The 20,359-nt window shown below is 66.0% G+C and overlaps 6 protein-coding genes across 6 annotated transcripts in view; 4 read left to right on the top strand and 2 right to left on the bottom strand.

Annotated features, from left to right (window-relative positions):
- AMSG_09071 (uncharacterized protein) overlaps positions 1–3,828 on the top strand; it is a gene marked incomplete at its 5' end in the record, with an annotated part of 4,582 nt that extends 754 nt beyond the window's left edge. Inside the window, one exon of the mRNA XM_013899547.1 lies at positions 222–3,828. Coding sequence (XP_013755001.1) covers positions 222–3,778 — 3,557 coding nt within the window. The 3' untranslated portion in view covers positions 3,779–3,828. The remainder of the gene's footprint in view (positions 1–221) is intronic.
- Positions 3,829–3,939: 111 nt separating this feature from the next.
- Positions 3,940–5,426, top strand: AMSG_09072 (TKL protein kinase; the record flags this gene model as incomplete). Its single annotated transcript, XM_013899548.1, has 2 exons — positions 3,940–5,322; positions 5,367–5,426. The coding sequence occupies 2 exons, from the start codon at positions 3,940–3,942 to the stop codon at positions 5,424–5,426; spliced, it is 1,443 nt and encodes a 480-aa protein (XP_013755002.1).
- Positions 5,427–5,435: 9 nt separating this feature from the next.
- AMSG_09073 (uncharacterized protein) lies at positions 5,436–11,087 on the bottom strand (the record flags this gene model as incomplete). Its single annotated transcript, XM_013899549.1, has 2 exons — positions 5,436–10,823; positions 10,920–11,087. The coding sequence occupies 2 exons, from the start codon at positions 11,085–11,087 to the stop codon at positions 5,436–5,438; spliced, it is 5,556 nt and encodes a 1,851-aa protein (XP_013755003.1).
- A 142-nt stretch (positions 11,088–11,229) lies between these two features.
- On the top strand, positions 11,230–12,405 carry AMSG_09074 (uncharacterized protein; the record flags this gene model as incomplete). The annotated part of the gene is made up of 2 exons (XM_013899550.1): positions 11,230–11,245; positions 11,739–12,405. 2 exons carry the CDS (start codon positions 11,230–11,232, stop codon positions 12,398–12,400), a joined length of 678 nt encoding a protein of 225 aa, XP_013755004.1. The 3' UTR covers positions 12,401–12,405.
- Positions 12,406–12,701: 296 nt separating this feature from the next.
- Positions 12,702–18,799, top strand: AMSG_09075 (uncharacterized protein; the record flags this gene model as incomplete). The annotated part of the gene is made up of 2 exons (XM_013899551.1): positions 12,702–18,248; positions 18,308–18,799. The coding sequence occupies 2 exons, from the start codon at positions 12,702–12,704 to the stop codon at positions 18,797–18,799; spliced, it is 6,039 nt and encodes a 2,012-aa protein (XP_013755005.1).
- Positions 18,800–18,860: 61 nt separating this feature from the next.
- Positions 18,861–19,252, bottom strand: AMSG_09076 (uncharacterized protein; the record flags this gene model as incomplete). Its single annotated transcript, XM_013899552.1, has 1 exon — positions 18,861–19,252. A coding segment is annotated over one exon (392 nt), but the record flags the coding sequence as incomplete, so codon positions are not given.
- Between the last annotated feature and the right edge of the window lie 1,107 nt (positions 19,253–20,359).

Raw genomic sequence — 20,359 nt, forward strand, 5'->3', positions numbered from 1 at the left:
AGGGGGAGGGGCAGGGTTAGGGGCAGGGGGAGGGATACAGGTACCACTGCACTTGGGTTGAGGTCTGGTGTGTGTGGGAGAGTTGGGGATACGGGTAGGTGCTGGGTGTGTGTGTGTGTGTGGGGCGGGGGGGGGGGGGGGGGGGGGCTGTGTGTGTCTGTGTGTGTGGTAAGGGGGGGGACTGAACGGTGGGTATGGGCGAACAGACGTGGTTCGGTGAGGCTCGAGCCCGACATCGATTGCTGCTGGACAAGTTGTGGTGATGTCGTTTCTGGCAGAAGTGACACGGGCGGTGGATCAACAAGCTGAGCTGCTGCAACTGCTGCATGAGCTCGAGGCTGCGGACAGGGCGAATCGGCTGCTGACCGATGATCTGGAGCTGGCCAAGGCGACGACAAAGACGGCTGTAGCGAGCTCGACAAAGGTAGGCCACTCGCTGACGGCGCTGCGATCGCTGCATGAGAAGAGCATGGCCAAGGCAAGGGGCGAGATTGCCGAGCTGAGCGAGAAGCTGGCGGCAGCAGAGAGCGTGCTGCACGACTATGAGGAAAAGACAGCGACGGCGGTGGCGCGGGCAGACGCCGCGAGTGCCCGCGCCGATGCTGCCGAGGCTCGCGCGGCCGAGGAGGCCAAGCGAGCGCGGACGCTGGCGCGCAAGCTGGAGGACGACGCAGCGGCTCGGCGGGTCGAGGCGCGCAGGGACGCCGCAGCCGAGTTTGAGCTCCTCAAGGAAGAGCTGCTTATCGAGCTTGGGCTGGCGACCCGCAAGAAGGAGGCAGAGATCGACCAGGTGCGGACCAAGCTTCATGCCAGGCTCCGCCGGCGCGAGCAAGAGAAGAGTGTGTCGGGTGAGCTCGACTACGGCAACAAGAAGCTGCAGCAGCGGGTGAAGGAGCTGAAGACTCGACTGGCTGCAGCAGTGTCAGCTCGAAACGAGCTCCAGACAACCAAGGTACAGCTGCAGGCACAGCTTGCGGAGCTCCAGGCCAAGTACAACGCTAACGTCTCCAAGTGGAAGTCGCGGTACGCCTCGGTCGCCCGGTCGGCCAAGGAATTGCACTCGTCCTCGACGCTGCGCGGGGAGCAGGCACAAATGCTCTCGTCGCAGCTGGCAGCAGTCAAAGTTGAGCTGAAGGCGGCGCACAAGGACCGCATCGTCCTCGAGTCACAGCTCTCGCAGGCCATGGCGGACAAGACGGTGGCGATGGCCAAGGCGGAGGAGCTCGCTGCCGAGGCCGCGCGGGCACAGTCGACGGCGCGGACGACGACCGAGACCGCATCGCGGCTGGAGGTCAAGCTCAAGCAAGTGTCCAACATGCGCAAGTCTGTGGCGATGTCCGCTATGGAGGACAAAGTCAAGCTCCAGGCCCAGGTCGACAACCTCAAGGTGAGCCTCGACGACACGTCAGCGCAGCTCGCTGAGGCCAAAGCTGCGCTCGCCGCCAAGGATGCGGCGCTCAAGCAGGCGCAGACGTCCAAGGAGACAACGTCGTCGATCAAGGACGCGCTGGCGGACGACCTCGCCAAGGCGCGGGAAGAGCTCGTCGAGGCACAAGCCCAGGTGGCGGCGCTCTCATCGGCCAAGTACTCGCTCGAGACGCAGCTCAACGAGGCCGTCTCGCGGCTTGAGACCGAACTCTCGGTGGCAGAACATAACGCCGAGACAGCGGCGATGGCCACGGCCGAGCTCCGCGAGCGGCTGCGGGCGGTCGAGGCCGAAGCTGAGGCTGCTCGCGCCGCGCAGCGCGAGGCCGAGGACGCGTTGACCGAGGCGCACTCGTCGGCGCGGGTGACCGGTGACACGCTCACCGAGGTCAAGGCCGACCTCGAGGACCAGTTGAGCGGAACACGGCTGGCCCTGGCGACGGCCAACGACGAGGTGGCGCGGCTGGAGCGCGAGGTGGCGCAGCTGCGGCTCGACACCGCCGCCGCCGACGCCGACGCGCGCAAACAGGTCACCGACCTCGCGCTGCAGCTGAAGGATACCAGGCTCAAGAGTCAGCACAGGGTCTCTGTGCTGGAACAGGACCTCGCCAAGGCCAAGGCTGAGCTCTCAATGGCGATGGACAACTCCAACTCGAAGCTCGAGCTCGAAAAGGCGGCGCGGACCAAGCTCGAGGCCCAGTACCGGGCACTGAAGAAAGAGCGGGCGTCACTGGTCCACGAACTCGACGAGCAGGCGAGCTCGGTCATCCAGAGCCAGGCCAAGGTCGAGGCGCTCACTGAGGCTCTGAGCGGGAAAAAGGCAGCGCTGGTCAGCGTCAAGCGCGAGCTGCGCGAGGCACGGGCCGAGGCAGCCGCTGCCAGCCGCGCAGCCGAGCGTGCCGACGAGCGAGCAGCTAAGCTCACCAGGCAGATTGAGGAGCTCAACGAGCGACTGGCCGAAATGCAGGCGTCGCGGCGCGATCTGATGGCGTCTGCAGCGAGCCTGCCGGCGAGCGGGCTCTCTGCCGCGTCGCTCGCGTCCGAGGCCACCGGAATTGGAAGTACGGGCGACGGGAGCGACGGAGCGCGGGTGGCGCAGCTCGAGTCGGCGCTGGCAGCAGCCGAGGAGCAAGCGGCGTCGGCGCGCGAGCGGGCACGGATGCTGGAAAGCCAGAACATGGAGCTCTCTCATGCCAACCTGGAGCTGTCGGAGGAAGCCGACGCGGCGAGCGGGCGGGTGACCGAGCTGGTAGCGGCCAAGGCGCAGCTTGCGGCACAGCTGCAGTCGGCACAGGGCCGGATCCGGGCGCTGTCGGACGCCGGCGACGGCGACGGCGACGAGGCGACCGAGGCTGCGGAGCGGGGGCAGGTGGTTGCGCTCTCGGCGCGGATCTCGCAGCTCGAGCTCAACCTCAACGCGGCGTCGTCGGCCAAGGCGCGGGCCGAGTCCAAGGCCAACGAGCTGGTGCGGGCGAACCTCGAGGCGTCACTGGCCATCAAGACCGCCGAGGCTGCGCGAGCGGCAGCAGAGAACGCGGCGGCGTCGGCGCAAAAGGCACGGGCACAACTGCGGCAGGAGCTCGAGGTGGCGCATGCGGCGCGGGCGTCGACCCAGGCGTCGCTCGAGGAGGCGCGGGCCGATGCCGACAGTGCACGGTCGGAGGCGGCCGAGGCAGTCGCCGAGCGCGACGGTGTGCGGCGGGCGCTGGCCAAGGCCGAGGCGGAGCTCGAGACGCTGCGCCGTCGGAGCGCCGACGCGCGCGAGCAGGCTGACGCGCTGCAGGCGACACTCGCGCAGGCCGGCTCAGAGCAGGTCCAGGAGCTCGGGGCACAGCTGGCGGCAGCGACGGCGCAGGCGTCCGAGGAGGCGCAGCGGGCGGCCGAGGCACAGGCTAAGGCCGCTGGCCTCGAGGCCGACCTCGCGACGCAGCTCGCCGAGCTCGAGCGAGTCCGCAAGCTCGCCGACGAGTGGAAGGTCTCGGCCAAGGAGGCGCAGACAGCGCTCCGCATCGAGTCACTCAAGCGGCAGGAGATGGAGGACCAGACAGCACGACTGAAGCGGTCGGTCGAGTCGCTGCAGTCGTCGATGGCCGAAAAGGTGGACGAGGAGCGCGACAGGCTCAACGCCGTGCTCAAGGACCGGCTCCGCATTCTCGAGGAGCGCAAGGCCCGCGAGGTTTCCGGCAAGGTCGAGCGCGAGCAGGTCTCGGGCCTTGGTAAGGTCACCGCATGGAAGCAGGATGAGGCCTCCCGGGTGAAGATGGAGGCCGTCCTTGCCCGACGTGCCCGCCAGGCGCAGCTCGATGCCGCTGAGGCTGAAGACAACGCCCGCCGGGCCGGAGGCGAGGAATGAAGCATGGGGGGTGGGGGGTGGAGTTGTTGAACAAAAAATTGTTGCATGTGGGTGGCTACGGGACAGGGACAGGGCGGGCGGAAGGCGGAGAAGGCGAGGGGCAGTGACGGCAGCGGCAGCGGCACTGGACTCGCGCCTGTGGCTCGGCTGAACCCGCACGCATGTCATCGCCGTCCCCGGACGCCAGTGACATGTATGTCACGTTCTACGGGCGCGGCAAGCCAGTGCCTGCCGAGCGGGCGTTCTTCCACACCGGCGACGGAGGCGGAGACCCACTCGATGAGCTCTCGGGCCTGATACGATATCATCCGGCCATGTCCCGCGCCATCCTCGCCGACCCACCGCCTCGCTCGGCCGCTCCTATGTCGCCTCGCAAGACACGAGGCGAAGGCAAAGGTGATGGGGGGGGTGCTGACGACGGCGATGATGCTGATGTGGTGGCTGCGCTCGCCGAGCTCGATGGCCTGGTGGCGTATGCACCGACCATGTCGTTGGCGCTCTCGCCGTACACGTCGCCAAAGCCATCGCCAGTGCGTGGCGAGGAAGAGGCTAATGCGACCGAGACGGAGACGATGGTGACGGAGGCGAGCGCGAGCGGCTTGGGCGTGGATCACACGCTGACGTATCGCGGGACGCTGGCAGCGCGGACGGTCGATCTAACGCTGACGCTGGCGTTGGATGGCGGCGGGAGCGCGAGCCGGCCCGAGTCTACGAGCTCGACGGTAGTGAACCAAGATCAAGTGGTGCGGTTCGAGGTGACGGCGCCGTCGCTCGATGTCATTCCGTGGTCGCAGCTCGAGCTGGAGACGGTGCTCTCCCGCGGCGGGTTTGCGGTGGTGTGGCGGGCGCGATACATGTACGACGAGGTGGCGGTCAAGATTGTGTCGTCGCTGGCGTACCTGGGCCAGGTTCAGTCGTTTGTGGAAGAGGTGGCCATGCTCGCGGCGCTGCGGCACGCCAATGTGGTCTTTTTGGTTGGCATCTGCACCGAGGTCTCGCGCTGCGCCATTGTCATGGAGAACATGGCTGGCGGCGACCTCGCGCGCGCACTGCACGGCAAGCACCGCATTGGGCTGGAGATCGGTACCCGCCTTCGGATTGTCCGCGATGTCGCCCGCGGCCTCGCGTACCTCCACCGGCATGGCCTCCCGCACCGTGACCTCAAGCCGGCCAACGTCCTCCTGGTCTCGGCCTCGCCGCTCGTGCTCAACGAGCCGTCACTTTCGGTCCGCGCCAAGATCGCCGACTTTGGCCTCTCGGGTGTCAAGCTCTCGCATGCGGGTCGGTCGTTTGCCTGCACGCTCCGCTACGCTGCGCCTGAGGTGCTCCTTGGCGAGGTCTCAGGCACGGTGAGCCACTCGTCGCTCGTTGCCGCCCGACGATGCGACATGTACTCGTTCGGCTTGCTCGCTGTCGAGGTTCTCTCCGGTGTGCGGCCGTTTGAGCACCTTGCACACGCCGCCGATCGACACGCCAACGTCTACGCTCCGCCGTTTAGTGACGATACACTCGACATTGTCGACGTCATGTGTGACGACGCCGGTGTAGGTCCTCTGCGGCTCTTCTCCGCGCATGCCTCACCGCCGAGGCGCACGAACGGCCGGAGAGTGACGCCATCCTCGCGGCGCTCTCGACGCTCCGGTCTTGAGCAGAGGAGTTACGCCCGCGTGACGCTCGCCACCATCGCCTGCTGCGCCTCTAGCTCGGCCTGTGTCCCCTCAATGGTAAACTGGAGCTGCCGCGAGACGGCACCCTGGGCCTCGCGCGCACGGCGGAAGACTGCACGGAAGAGTCGGAGCAGCGCCTTGGCGTAGAGAAGCGCAGGCTGTGAGGCCCGTAGATGCAGTGCGGCGCTTTCCTCATCCGGTGTGAGACGGACGCCGGTGACGTCCTGTGCGCCGACCAGCACGTCTTCCAGCGCGCCGACGACGCCCTCCCACTCGGCTTCGATCGCCTGCAGCTCGTCGGCGTCGGCAGCACGCGCGTCTCCCTCGGCTGCGGCAGTAGCCTCCAGCTCGGCTAGGCGGGCGCGCAGGACGGCGGCATCGCGTACGCCCTGACTCTCGTCGGCGTTGAGGCTGTCGAGAGTTGCCAGTGCGTCAGCGAGCGACGTCGAGAGGGCATCAACCTCGGCGCGGAGCGCACCGATCTCGGTCTCAGTCAGCTGGCGTGCAGCCTCGTGCAGCGCCCGCGCCGCGTCGTCGCTCCGGGTCTGGGCCGCCGCCTGTGCGCGGAGCCGATCCGCCAGCTCTGAGCGCGCCCGGTCGGCGGGTTGAAGCTTTTCCAACAGCGAGAGCTTTGACGTTGTCTTGGCAAGCGCGGCGAGGATGGCGGTGTGGGCCGCGCGGGCGGTGCTGACATCGGCCTCGAGCGCCTCGGCCTCGGACGTCGCCGCTTTTGCTGCGGCGTCTGCAGCCGCAAGCTCTGCTTCGGCTCTCGCTTGCGCCGCAGCACTCTGCTCGATGTGCTCGTTGAGCTCATCGAGCTTTGCTGCTGCCGCATCCAGCTCGGCACTCAGTGTACCGTGCTCGGCACTCAGGTTTGCCACCTTGTGCTCTGCCTGGTTCTGCGCTCGGAGGGCTTCGGCCGCAGCAGCGCGGGCGTTGCGCTCGGCACGCTCGGCGGCCCGGACCTGGCCCGTTGCTGCTCGGGCCTCGGCCTTGCCGTCTGCGACTTGGCGGCGGAGGCTCTCGATAATCTCCTCCAACTTGCGGGCCTCGGCTTCAGCTGCAGCTAAGGTGGCGGCGGCGGCATCGCGACTGGCTTCAGCGGCGCGCACGCAGGCTTGCAGCGTCTTCCGGCGCTCGCGGGCGTCCGCAACAGCGGCGCGGTCGCGGTCTAGCGTAGCAAGTGCGTCAGCTTCGGCAGCTTGCAGAGCAGCTGCTGTCCGTTCGGCCGCGGCCGCCTGGCTTCGCAGAGCTCGCTGCTCGGCGGCAAGAGCGGCTGCTGCTGTCTGAGATGCTGCCGTATCAGACTCGAGCGCCGCCAGCTCGTCGCGAACAAGCGCCATCTGATGCGCAAGGCCCTCATTGGCCGACTCGGCGTCATACACACGCGCCTCGGCGTCGCGAACACTGGCACGCAGCGCCTCGATCTCGGCGCTCGAAGCCGCCATGGCGGCTTCGGACTCGGAAAGTGCTGCTGCGGCTGCGTCGCGTGACTCGGCGAGCGCGGCGGTGCTCGCGACGAGCTCGCCGGCCTTGGCCTCGAGCTCTGCTGCTGACGCAGACAGGTCGTCGGCCCGGGACTGCAGCCGCTGCTGGGTGTCGGAGGCGTCGGCGAGTGCGCTGCGGGCTGCAGCCAGCCTTGTCTGCATGTCGTCACTGTCAAGCCGGGCCTGGTGGAGCTCGAGCTTGGCGTCCTCGACCGCATTGGCAAGTTCGATGCGATGGGCGGACTGGCGTGCCACGCGCGACTGCAGCTCGGCAATGGTGCGGTGCACCTCCTCTGACTCGGCGCTGACATGGGTCAGCTCTGCAGTCGCGTTGGCCAGGTCGGTGTCGACACTCACCCTTGCGTCCTTGGTGTCTTCAAGCGCGCTGCGAGTCAAATCGACGCTTGCGCGCGCCTCGGCAAGGCGGCGTTCGAGGTCGGCGACGTCGGCGCGCAGCGCGGCCAGCTCGGTCTCAGCGCCCGCCAGAGCATCCGCAGCAGCGGCAGCATCATCGCGTGCACGCGTCAGACTCCGCGACGCAGAGTCGAGCTCGGAGCGCATGGTGGTGGCATTGACCCTCGCATCCGAAAGCGCAACCTCGGCATTCTCCTTGCGGCTGTCGAGACTGTGCATCTCGGCTCGAGCCGCGGCGTAGTCACTGCGAGCAGCAGCAGTAGCGGCGTCAAGCTGCTCGGTTTCGCTGTTGGCGGCACGTAGCTTGTTGCGGAGCTCACACAGTCGGGCGTCAAGGCTTGTGCGCTCGTTGTCAAGCCTAGCCACTTGTGCAGCAAGCTTGTCACGATCAGCGGCGGCATCGTCACGTGCCGTGACGGCCGCAGCCGCCGTTGCCCGCAGCGCGGGCAGCGAGTCGCGGAGGACACTCAGCTCGCTCTCGGCGGTAGCCACGGCGTCGACGAGCTCGTTGCGCTGGGCAGTGACCAGCAGTACATCCGACTCGAGCGTGGCGACCTCGAGCTGGAGGCTGTTAGCCTCAAGCGTGGCAGACTTGGCTTCGTCGAGCACGGTGGCTTCCTCGGCGCGGAGCGCGTCGAGCTTGGCGACAAGTGCGTGGTGGCTCTCGCGGAGCTCAGAGAGGCCAGCAGCGGCAGCATTGGCTTCGATGGCACTCGCATCACGGGCGGCCCGTGCAGCGTCGAGTGCTGCGAGCAGGGCATCGCGCTGGGCAGCGGCGGCGTCGCGCTTCGACTGGAGGACGCAGGCTTCGTCGGCATCGGCAGCGATGCGGGCACGCAGCTGCTCGGTGGCAGCGTTGACGTCGGCAAGGCGGGCCGCTTCGACGGCGACGCTGTCCTTAACACGTTGTAGGTCGGCAGCAGCGGTGTTGGCCTCGGCCCGGAGCTCAACCAGCTGTGATGCGAGGTCACGCTTGGAGGCGAGCGAGGCTTGGAGCTTGGCCGAGAGCGAGGTGGTGGTTGACTCCAGCTCGGCGGCCACGGCGGCCTTGGCATTGCGCTCGGCAGTAGCGGCAGCGATACGGGACAACGTCTCACGGAGGGCGTCGCGCTGGGCGTCCAGGGCGGCAGCAGCGCGTTCCTCGTCGAGCTGCGAGGCGTGCAGGGCAGAGGCTGCGGCCGTCCGCGCAGTACGGAGCGAGGCCAGGTGCGCGTCGGCGGCGGTGAGCTCGACAGCGACTGATGAGAGCTGCGATGAGGCAAGGGTAAAGTCGGCTTGCGAGCGTGACAGCTCGTGGGCAAGCTCGACTCGCTCCACCCGCACGCGGGCCAGCGCCGAGTGGGTCGACATCAGCTCTGAGCGTGAGGCCTCGACATCGGCGGCCTGCTGCGAGAGGGCATCGACGTGGCGGGCGAGCTCGGACTGGGTCCGCGACAATGCGAGGCCCGAGGCAGCGACAGCTGTGCGGGCCGAGACCAGCTGGGCCTGCGACGCAGCAAGCGAGCTCCGTGCACGTCGAACAGTCTCGTTCTTTGCCGCCAGCAGCTCGCGCTTGGCAGCAAGCTCGGCCTCCAGCGCCTCCAGCTGACTAGCCAAAGCCTCGCGCTCGGCAGCAGCGGCACCGAGAACCGACGACGCCGCCGCCGTGTCTGGGCCGAGCGCCTCGAGGCGGGCCCGGGCGTCGGTTAGTGCTGCGATTGTTGTCGCAATCGAGTCTTCCAAGCCCGCCGCGTCGAACGAGGCGCGATGGAGCGCGAGCTTGGCCGTGGTATGGGCCTGGTTCGCTGATGACAGCGGGAGAGGGGTGGCGAGGTCGTCGATCTCGAGCGTGCGGGTGTGACCTTGGGGGTGGGGCTCGTCGGCTACGATGGTTGGCTCGGGCTGTGGCGGCGGCTGGGTGGCGGCAGCGGCGAGCTGGTGCTGGAGCTGTACGATGGTGGCATTGGCAGCCTCGAGCTTGGCCTCGGCGTCGGGTGAGGGCGTGGCGGCTGGCGGTGGCTGGGTGGCGGCAGCGGCGAGCTGGTGCTGGAGCTGTACGATGGTGGCGTTGGCAGCCTCGAGCTTGGCCTCGGCGTCGGGTGAGGGCGTGGCGGCTGGCGGTGGCTGAGTGGCGGCAGCGGCGAGCTGGTGCTGGAGCTGTGCGATGGTGGCGTTGGCGGCCTCGAGCTTGGCCACAAGGCGGTGAACGGGTTGAGCCCGGTTAGAGGTGACAGCGAGCTGGTGCTGGAGCTGTGCGATGGTGGCGTTGGCGGCCTCGAGCTTGGCCTCGGCGTTGGGTGAGGTCGTGGCGGCTGGCGGTGGCTGAGTGGCGGCAGCGACGAGCTGGTGCTGGTGCTGTGCGGTGGTGGCGTTGGCGGCTTCAAGCTTGGCCTCGGGTGGAGACGGGACGTCGGCCTCGTTCCTTGGTCGGAGCTGGCTAGAGGCGATCGCAAGGGCCGTCTCGGTCGCTTCAAGTCGTGCTTGGAGGTCAGCATTGGCATCAGCCATCGCTGACATTGCGTGAGCAACGTCGTTGCACTCGAGAGTGGCCCTCAGCCGGCTGTTTTCAGCCTCCAGCTTAATGGCTGTCGCCTGGATCTGCTCCAACATGCCCACCAAAGCATCGATGGGCTCGGGCGAGTCTGCCTCGCGGATGCGCTCCAGTGCAGCACGCAGGCGGTCGTTCTCGGCGGCCAGATCAGGCGTATCACGGGCAGTGTCAAGTTCGGCGCGAAGTTGCTCATTCGCAGCGGTTGTGGCTTCCGCTTCGCCCTGCATGATCTTGATCTGCTTTCCCGCTGCCAGCACTGCCTGCTCAAGGCGCTCCACATACTCGGGATCGGCAGCGTGGGCCAGCTTGTCGAGTGCAAGCTCTAGCTTCGACCTTGCCTCGGTTGCGGCCCGAGCCTCGTCATCAGCGAGCTTCTCGGCACTCGACATCGCAGTCGTCATCTGGGCCAGCTGATCCACTAGCATAGCTAGCGCCGTCTCGAGCTCATTGCATCGCGTGCAGGGAGCAGACTCGGCCGCAGCCAGTGCGCTGGTCAGCTCATCGCATCGAAGGCAGGAAGGGTTCTCGAGCGCATCCGATGCGACGTTGGCATCGCAGTTCTCTTTGCTGCTCTCCGCAAGTCCGCTCACCGCCTCTTGTGCCATGCTGCGGCCAAGCCTCTCTGCCAGCACCTCCACCGCAAGAGCGTTGGGAACTTGGCTACCCGCGGCCTCCTCAGGCGCTGGGCGGCGCAGCAATTCGTGAGATGGGCTCTGGTTGGGCTCTGGTGCTGGTGGCTGCACTTCGGTCTCTGGTGGCTGCCGCGCCTTGTCAGAGCCATGCATCAACCACATCAGCTCACGGACCTCCTTGTCCGACTCTTCAAATGACTCCGAGTACATCGCTCCACGACCATCCTCGCCAAGCAGCATCCGCCGCAGTGCCAGGTACTTGCCCCGCAGGACCTGCTCGGCCTCATCTACCGCCATCGGTTGCTCCGACTCGGCCTGTGCCCATCCCTCGCGCCCACATGAGTCAATTCGCCCCTTCCTCCCTTTCCTCCCCTTCCCCTCCTTCCCCTCCCTCCTCGTCAGGTCGCCTACCATGAGGCGGATCACCCTCTGCCAGCCCGTCTCAACAAACACGGCGTCAACTTCGGCAGCCGTCGCCGCCAGCTGTGCTTGGTCATGGGAGAGACCATGGAGAAAGAGGCCCACAGTCTCCCGCCGCACACCAAGACTCTCCGCCACAAGGTCAAGCACGTCGCCCATGACCTTCCTCCCCAGTGAGTCCAGTGTTGCCTCTGGCTACTTCCTCTGCCTCCCGCCACATTCGGCCACCGGTCGTTTGCCTCCGCGCCAAAAGGGGACGCTGTCACGGTAAAGGCCACGATGAGCTGGCAATTGCAGAGATATGGCTGAGAAAACGGGTTGGGAGGGGGGTGGGGGTAAAGGGGTGGGGTGCGGGCGAGGTGGTGATGACGGGGAGGGGTGTGTGTGTGTGTACGCGGTGGAGACGGTGTGGAAACAGATTGAGGTGATGGAGATAAAAACACGTGATCATCTTGCTTTAGATGGTGTTGCCCAGCCTTCTCACGCCAATCTCGCCGGACATTACACAGCTACGGAAGACAGTCTGCATACAACACGCCCCCCCCCTCCTCCCCCACACACAGATGCGATGGACTCCATTATTACCCCAATTGCCCGTGCAAACCATCCACTGCACGCCATCGATGCCCGTTCGTCCGCCAACGGAACCGAACAAGCGTTCGATGAGACTCGAAAAGGAGGTCGATGCTGAGCTGGTGAGCACCGCTCTCGCTCTCGGACGCGAAGAGCAGCAACGGCAGAGGAGTGTGATGGACGAGAACGAGAGCTGTGGATGGGGTAGCAGGTGTTGGGTGATGCGGCGGTGGGCAGAGGCACCGCTGGTGGCACAGGTGGTGGCGGCAGTGGCAGGGCGGAGTGCGTCGGTGGAGCAACTGGCGGTGGTGGTGGCGACCGAGGAGCGGCGGAGCGACGCTGGTATGGCGGTGGGCGCGTGGATGATGGGCAACGAAGTCCGCGGACCGCGGCTGTGGAAGATGCTGGTGCTTGAAGCGCTGGAGCGAATGTCGCAGCTAGCCGCGGCGCTCCTGGCGGCGGTCTCCGGCGTTGTGTGGGGTGCTCTCGGCGCGCCGGCGTTCAAGATCAAGCTTGCGGTGGCAGGCACAGTGGCGTTGGCCGAGGCGCGCCTCCCGCTTGTCCACAAAGGCCGAACCTCGCTCGCGATGGAGGCGCTCGATCTGGTGGTGGTTGACGTCCGCGCGAGCACGTTCTCGCTTGCGGCGCCAACGCTCCCGCGAGCGCACGGACTCGGCTCGGCGACAGTTGTGCGGGTCATTGAGCGGCCTGCCGCGCCACTCCGGGTTTGGCTGCGGTTCATGGGTGACTCAATCCTGGCGCTGACAGGCGTCGGCTGGATCGCCAACGGCGTGCTCGTCGCGCTCACCCGGCGGACGCTCATGGATTTCGCCCTCGGCACCCGGGTCATCGATGGCCTCGCCGTCGATCTCCAGCTCTTTCACCCACGCACACTCTGACTGCTCCTCACCGCTCGCCTGCGTCGCGGTTGCGCTGATGCGCCGCCTACGTAGCGTGCCGAGCCGGACTGGACCGCCGGCACTGCCCGCGCTCATCGACCGAGCCCCCATATCTCGTGCCCTGGTCACTCTTGCAACAGACTCACACATGTAAACTACTTGTCCATCGTGCTGTTGTACCAATCGCGCGCGCTTGGCAGTAGCATTGAGCTGGCTGGTTGGCGCTTTCCGCCCACCGCCCCCGCCTTTCGGCGGAGCGTATTCGGCGGTCGGCACTTGGCGCCAAAACGGGAAGCAGACGATGCGTACGCAGGTGCGCGAGGTTGTGCGCATGCAAGTGGCACGCAAGGCCTCCTCACGGTACACAAGGCTTGCCTTTGCCTCTCCGGCTACAGCTACTGCCCGTCGGAGTGCTGTCCGAAGCTCGCAGGGACCGTCCCTCCTCCCCACCCTCTACACCGTCGCCGCCTCGGGCGCTCCGGCCACACTCCCGCCGGTGGCACAGGCACGACTCGCCGGCAGCCAGAACGACCAGGACGCCGCGGCTAGTCTGCCAGACCCAGTCAAGGCCAAGGCCAAGGCATTGTCGGCGCTCACGGGTGCCCTGCCCAAGACACCCGAGCTTGTCGGCTTCTCTGCAGACGGCGCGCAGGTTGTCGCCGCAGCCGGCACCCAGCTGGCGGTCTACTCGCGGTTCGACAACGCTGCCGTGCCGCTCGTTGGTCCTCCGGACGCTGTATGGGCACCAGGCGCGGGTGGCATGCGGGTGTGGATATCTGGCGACGGCAGGAACGTCGTCCTCCTCGACGCCGCGCGCAATGTCTGGCTCTGGGACGATCGCTTCACCCTCGCCGCCGCACACCATGTCCAGCGCTGGTTCCTCCTTGACGTTGAGAGCCGGCTTGAGCTCACGCCTGATGCTGAGCCGCATCTCGATGTGGTGTTTGTGGCGTCGGCTGCCGCCCGCCGCGCCCTCATCTCCCACACCCACGTGGCAGCCACGGGCCGCTCGGCTCTTGTCCACGTCCACATGGCACACATCCGCTTCCACCCGCCGTCGCACGAGTCCGCGGCCAACGCCACGCTTGCCCCGTTTGATGTGTTCACTTCGTCGGCTTCGGCACCGCTCGCGCACGACACGGCAGCGGTCTCGCTGCGGTTGGCGACGGCGTGGGACCCGACGGCCTCGTTCCTCGCGGTTGTCCTCACGCCTCAGCTCGTCGCCAACTCGCTGCTTTTCCTCTTCTCACCAGCACGTGTATCTGGATCGGCCGCCACGCTCCCACTTATGGGCTCTCTGCTGGAGAGTGGCGAGCTGAGGGCGCGGTCGGAAGACGCAGGCTTTGCCGTCGCTGCCCTCACATGGCTTCCAGGCGCTGCCATCCTCGCGCTTGTCAACTCGTACGGCCAGCTCGTGCTCGTAACTGCGCTGGGCGAATTTGTTCTCACCCCGAGCCAGTGGCTTCAGCTCGACGGGATCGGCATCGACCGCGACGCCTGTGTCTTTGCCTCGTCGCGTGTTCCGCTTCACGCTGTTGTGCCGGCACACCGCGGTCTGCCGCCGACCGAGCTGTCACGAAGCCAGGTATGGATTGCCCCGGCGCTTCGGGCACCCGCTAGTAGTGAGCCCATATTTGGTGTCTCGGACGGCTTTGTGGTCGGGCTCTACGCGCTTCCGCCCGAGCTCGCATCACACGAGGCACTAGCCCATGTTGCGCTCGGGTCAGAAGTGCCGCTCTCATCGCCGATGCCGACTGCTGTTGCGCTGCAGCCAATGTCGTCATCGCGCCAGGCTCGCGCCTTTGCTACGCTCGCATGGCTTGCCGCCAATCCGGCCATCCAGGTCTCGCCGCTCTTCCATGAGCTGTTTGACGGCGCGCTGATGTTGTTGCGGACGTCGGGTGCACTGAGCGCCCGGCTAGTGGCCGCCGACGAGGGCGCCGAGCTCGGCGACCGCACGCTGCAGCTGTTGGACCGCGCGCTGGTATTTTTCAACATCTCCCGCTCGATTGAGTGTGCACTTGCTGTGGTGGCTCTTGTGCTCGACGCACTAGTTGCCGCCGACTGCGCGCGACAGGCCAGATTTGTGGTCATAGCCGCGGACGAGTGGCTCTCGGCCGCGCTCCGGCACGCCCCGATTCTCAAGACTACCCCCGCGCCGCTTGTTCTACCACACACCCGGACAAAGGTCATGTTCTCCGAGTCCGGCTCCCCAAGCCGCTACACACCTGCGCTTGCTGGGCTTGGCCGGTTTCAAGCCGATCTTGCCCATGCTCAGGTTTGGGACGAGTTGCTGTCGCAGCGATCCGGCCTGGACGCGATCTCGCCGGCGCATGTCTCGCGCAAGTCGCGAAACACAAGCCGTGGGCACCGCTCAGGTGGTCGCTCGCGCGGTAACCGAAGCGCTGCCATCGGCGATGCTAGCGGCATGGAGGTGACGTCCAAGACCGTGGCTGCCGCGGCGCGCGCTGGCGATCCGGGTGCCCTCATGGCGCAACTGCTTTGCCGCGGCGAGTATGTTCGTGCGTTCAAGCTTGGCAGCGAGCTGCTGAGCTCCGTGACGCACCGGAATTACGGCGAGCAGAAGACTGCAGCTGGCTTTGAGCGAAGCGCCAAACGAACTGCTCTTGTCTCACTCATCCGGGTCATGGCTGCGTTCTTCCTCGACCATCCTCTGGTGGTCCTCGAGGCCGACGTGGTGGCGCGCGATCCGCTCAACGTCTTTGCGCCGCCGTTTGCACCGGCGTCCGACCGCGAGGCCTGGCTTGGTCGGCACCGCTCGGTGGTCATGGCAGACGTGACCAAGCTGGAGCGCGACCTGGGCCTCATTCCGGAGCTCTCGGTACAGACCATGCTCGAGTGGGCGCTTCAGCTCGGCCTGTTTGAGGATGCCGTTCGCCTCTGTCTTGCACTCGAGGACTGGCGTTCGGCATTCCTCGTCTCGTACGCGCATCTCAATGCCCACGTCCACGGCCCGGGCGATGTGTTTGGCGGCATCCACGCGCTTAGTGAGCAGCTCACGCCACGTGGCATTCTCACCGCCATGGTCAACGCCGGCCTCGCCACCGAGGGCATCACCATTGTGCTCTCGGCGCTGCAGGCCGCCGACCTCACCGCGCTTCCGTGCGCGCTCAAGCTGCGGGTGCAGACTGTACGAACGACGCTGCATGCGCTCGACGCCATGGTTGCCGACGCACGGATGCCACTGGTGATCGAGACGTCGTTTGAGCTCCCAGCTTCAACCTTTCCGCTGGTCGACCCGGGTGTGCTCGTGGGCCTTCTCTCTCAGGCCGACCGCAGCCACTCCAGCAGCGGATCGACCGAGAGCGCCGCTGGTGCACCGTTGGTGTTTGCATGGTCAGGCGCGTCTGCACGCGCGCTCAACGTCTGGGACGTCTCATCTTTCTCGGACATCTCGTCGTCAGTTGACGTGTCGACGATTGTACTCGGTGGGCGAAGCTCGAGCTCGAGCGGGCTTGGATTCGGTGGAATGATGGCCACAGGCGGGCCGTACTCTCCAACCAAGGCCGCGGCCTCGTCGCGAGGCTCGTCGTACAGCGAGGTCAAAATGAGGCAGCACTTTTCGCTCGCCTCACACTACGCGCTGCTTGTGATGGAGCCGCTGCTGGACGAGGCTATGGCGTTGTATGCCACGTTCCTCACTCACAGCGTGCAGAGCAAGGTGGGCGCGAGCAGTCGACTCGGCTCGCTCAAGAAGACGCTCGACACGTTTGCCACCGAGCTTGTGCCTGACGCCATTGGCGGGCTCGATGCGCCGTCACAGGGCGTGCTCGATCTGGCTGTCTCGCTGCAATCGCTGCTGCGGGCGATGTGGATGGTGTATGCTCGTGATCGCTACAACGGCGGGCTGCGGCTCGCCAACGCAGCGGCGACGCCGAGCGATGCCGCCTGGGCACCGGTTGTTCGGTGGGCGCTCCGCCTGCTGCCATTCACCGACATGCTCGACATTGAGCAGGTTCAGACGAGCGTGCTCTCGGCGCTAGAGCAGACGCTTGCCGGGGCACGTGGCGGTGTGTCGACCGAGATCGATGAGCTTGTGGATGACGTCCAACGCGCGCTCCCGTCATCGGCGGTGTGGTTCTCGGTCAAGCCTATGTACGGGCGAGTGATGGCGGCCGTGGCTGAGCGGGCAGCTGCGGCGCCAGATCGCGAGAGCACCGGAGGGCGGCCATCGCCGTTTGCGTATGAGACCGACGTGGCGTTCATCTCGTTTGTACTGCCACTGATGCGGACGCTGGAGCAAGTCTCGTCGCAGGAGCTCGTGCCCGAGGCTTTCCAGCCGCTTGTCGATGCCTCTCTCGTGGGCACAGTCGAAGCACTTCCGCCCAAGTCGCTTGTCAAACAAGCACAGCTCTCGTCGGCCATCCTTGATTGGTGCACCGGCGAGGTTGTCGACGGGTCGCGGCACCCTAGCCTCCATGCTGTTTTTCTGGCGCTCAACGAGGCGCTGCACGCGCTGCAAGACTACGAGAGCAACGGACGGGCACAGCGGCGCGAGCAGCTGCTGACGATGCAAAAGGAGGTCCAGGTTGATGTCGCAACGCCGATCAAGACGCCCAGACCGTCACCGTCATCAAGCGCTTCGTCGGCGACGCCGTCGTCGCCGCCGCGAAAGGGACTCACAGCCGAAGAGCTCACGGCGCTTTTGGCGTCGTTCAAGAAGGACATGCTGGCTGTACTGTCCGAGCAGGCCGGGGCAGCGAAAGCGGCAGCTGCCGACGCGGCAGCAGCAGCGGCAGCCACTGCGGCGGCAGCAGCTACAGCCACCCAGACGGCGTCCCCACCGTCTCCTGAGCGCGATCGGCGGCCGCGACTGCTGCGGTTTACTAAGACGCCTCTGAAGGCAGCAATGGTGATGGAAACGGGCTCGCCGCAGCTTCTGCGGGTCAAACGGGTCGGCGAGCGTGGTCCGCCACTGGTGGCACTCAACACCCGCAAGACGTCGCCGCAGCGGATTGTGAAGCGCAAGCGCGGAAAGCTGCTTAGGCTCGGCGGGAGTGTTGAGGCATTTCAGCCAAAGCCAATGAGTCGGGCCACTGGATCGACGTTGGATGACGGCGCGGAGGCAGGGACAAGGACCGGGATTGACGAGTACCAGCGTGCAGCGACGGCAAACATGGAGGCGATGACCGATTGCCTGCGGGCGATGGCGGAGCAGGTGCGGCGGCAGTCGGGATGGGGCCACGCGCCTGTGCCAACAGTCCGTGAGCCGAGCCGCAGCGAGGCGGCAGCAGACACAGCGGCAGCAGCGTCATCGCCCCGTTCGACAAGGCGCAAGCACGAAGTCCACCGGGTTGAGACAAACGAGACGAGTGAGACGACGACAACGACGACAACGAGGATGCCTGAACATGTTGATCCAGCGGCAAATCCGCAAGAGCCGATCGAAGGCGAGCAAGCAGAGCTCAAGGCCGGGTTCCCGGTCTTGCCTGGCTCGCTGTGGGCCGGCTTGCTTGCCAGCGATGGCGACGGCAAGTCGAGTCGGCGCGCGTTCCTGGACGTGGTTGACATTGAGTCGTTGTCGATGGCGAGCCCGGCGAGTGGTCAGATTGGACTGGTGACGCCGCCAGTCGAGCAGACAGCGGACGCCAGTGTGCGGGACGAGAATGCGGCCGTGAACGAGAGCCTACGGGTTTCGGACACGTTTGCTGGCATGCACTCGCAGCTGGCACGGGTGGAGCGGATGGCAGCCATGCTGGAGATGGAGTTCGACGAGACCGACGCCAAGCTCGAGGCCGTAGAGGCCGAGCTCGAGCGGCTGTCGCCACAAAAGGGGCCACGGATGGATGTGTCCGAGCTGACTGGGGCCAGCAGCAGCAGCATCAGCGTCAGCAACAGCAGCAGCGCGAGCGGCGGACACGATCAGGAAGGAGCCGGCGGCGTGAGAGCAGCAAAGTGACGCGAAAGGGCAAGGACAAGGGCAAGAGCAAGAGCAAGGGTAAGAGTAAGTCGAGGCGGAGGCGGCGGAGTCGACGGCAGCATCGGCAGTTTCGGGCCAATCCGGTTCCGGACACTACGTATCGTCCGGATCTCTCGTTCAAGAACTTTGGCGGGCGCAGCTCAGGCTACGGCCAGGGTCGGATGGACGACGCCGGTGGGCTGTCCGGCGACGAGCTGCTTGCGGCGCATATCCCGAAGCGGATCGACATTGCGTACGATTTGATGGAGCACATGCTCGAGGAGGAGGAGCTGGAGATGTCGATTGTGTATCCCGACGATGCTGCCGATGAGGTTGACTCTGATCCTGGGGTGGATCTTGCACCACGGACGCGGCCGCAGCCGAGCGAACCGCCTTTGCTGGCGAACCTGTTTGATCCTGACTTTCAGCGGTCGGTCCTCGTCTCGCTCCGGGAGAGCGGCAACAGCGGCGGCCGTTGAGTAGTGAACGCGAGAGCAGGCATGTTTGTGTGTATGTGTGTGTGTGTGTGTGTATTGATGATCAGTGGCCAGCATTGCCACCAAAGTTGAGCTTGATGGCCGGCTTTGCAGCGGCAACAGCAGCGGCCTTGCGGATGCGGATGAGGAGGACGCCGTCACGGTAGGAGGCCTTGAGAGTGGCCGGCTCGACCTGGAGCGGAATGGTGATGTGCTGGGCAAATGGGCCGGCAAAGCGGGAGGAGGAGATGACGCGAAACTTGCCCTGTAGCGCAGGACGAGTGCGGACACCCGAGACGGAGAGGGTGCCGCCTGGAGGCCCCGCTGGCGAGTTTGCGGCGTACTCGACCTTGAAGGCTGACGACGACATGCCCGGCAAGTCGAGGAAGACCAGGACGCGCGACTCGGACTCGACAATGTCCACCGACGACGGCCAGGCAGCAGGCGCAGCAGTGCCTGTCCGCTGGGGCTCTGGGGTGGCCATGGTGTAGAGGCAAGTGTGCGGAGACGGGTGGTCGAGGAACTGACTTTGCCCGTCTCCGGGTAACCGACACCAACCGGCAGTTGGGGGAATGCGAGCATACGCAGGACGAGGCGTACATCCTGCGCGGGAAATGATAGCTTGCTATGAGCCAGCGATGTGATCAGGCAACATGAGCCAGTGTCATTTCTCGGGATGGCCAGCTGTGGATGAGGTCGAGCGGGTGGAAAGCATGGTGATCTGCGAGTGGGTGGCGCTGAGCGAGGGTTAGGTTGTGGCTAGGATGATAGTGATAGTGGTGGAGTAGGCGGTGAGGGTGGTGGTTTGTGGTGATGGGGTGTAATGAGTAAGGTAGAGGGGGATGAGGGGGTCGTGACGTGGGTGGTGTGGCGGGCGAAATAGTAGTAGGTATGGCGATTGGGCTTGAGCATTGATGAAGGTGGGTATGATACGGCTGATGGGTGTGTGTGGGTGTGGGCGATAGGGGCGGCGGGTACTTGGCCGGCAGAGGAAAGGCGGCGGACGTAAATTGAGTTGAACGTCGATGGAGACGATGGCTTGGGATTGGACAGGGAGGCAGACCACTGAACTCTAGCCCACCCACTGCATTGCCTATCGCTTGCACTTGCCCTCTCTTGTTCTTCCTTGTCTTGGCCAGCCCGGTGGCTTCGTCGTCTGGCTCGGTGGTCGGCAGCAGGGGCGGCTGGCGATGAGCAGGCCGGCGGGGGCTGTGATGGGCAAGGCCGGAGGAGGGAGGGAAGGATTGGGTTGGAGAGCAGCCTGGTAGCCATTGCCATTGATGTGGCTATCTATATGCATTGCCTCCAATGCCCTGTCGATGGCTAGCTTGCTCTCGGTGGTGCCGGCAGTGGTCGGTCGGCGGCGGGCGGCGGTCAGCGGTGAGCAGCAGGCGGTCGGCAGCGATGCTGTTGACGGGATGGCGTCGGCTGATGTCAATATCGGCGGGCAGGAAGTGGGTGGCTATGTTTGCAGGGGTAGTGGCTATGTGTGGTGTGGGTGTGGTGGTTGTGGGTGGCGATGGTCGGGAGTGGGGGTCGGAGATGGGCCCGGGGCGGGGTGGT

This window comes from Thecamonas trahens (assembly GCF_000142905.1).
Source record: "Thecamonas trahens ATCC 50062 unplaced genomic scaffold supercont1.44, whole genome shotgun sequence".
Classification (NCBI taxonomy): domain Eukaryota; order Apusomonadida; family Apusomonadidae; genus Thecamonas; species Thecamonas trahens.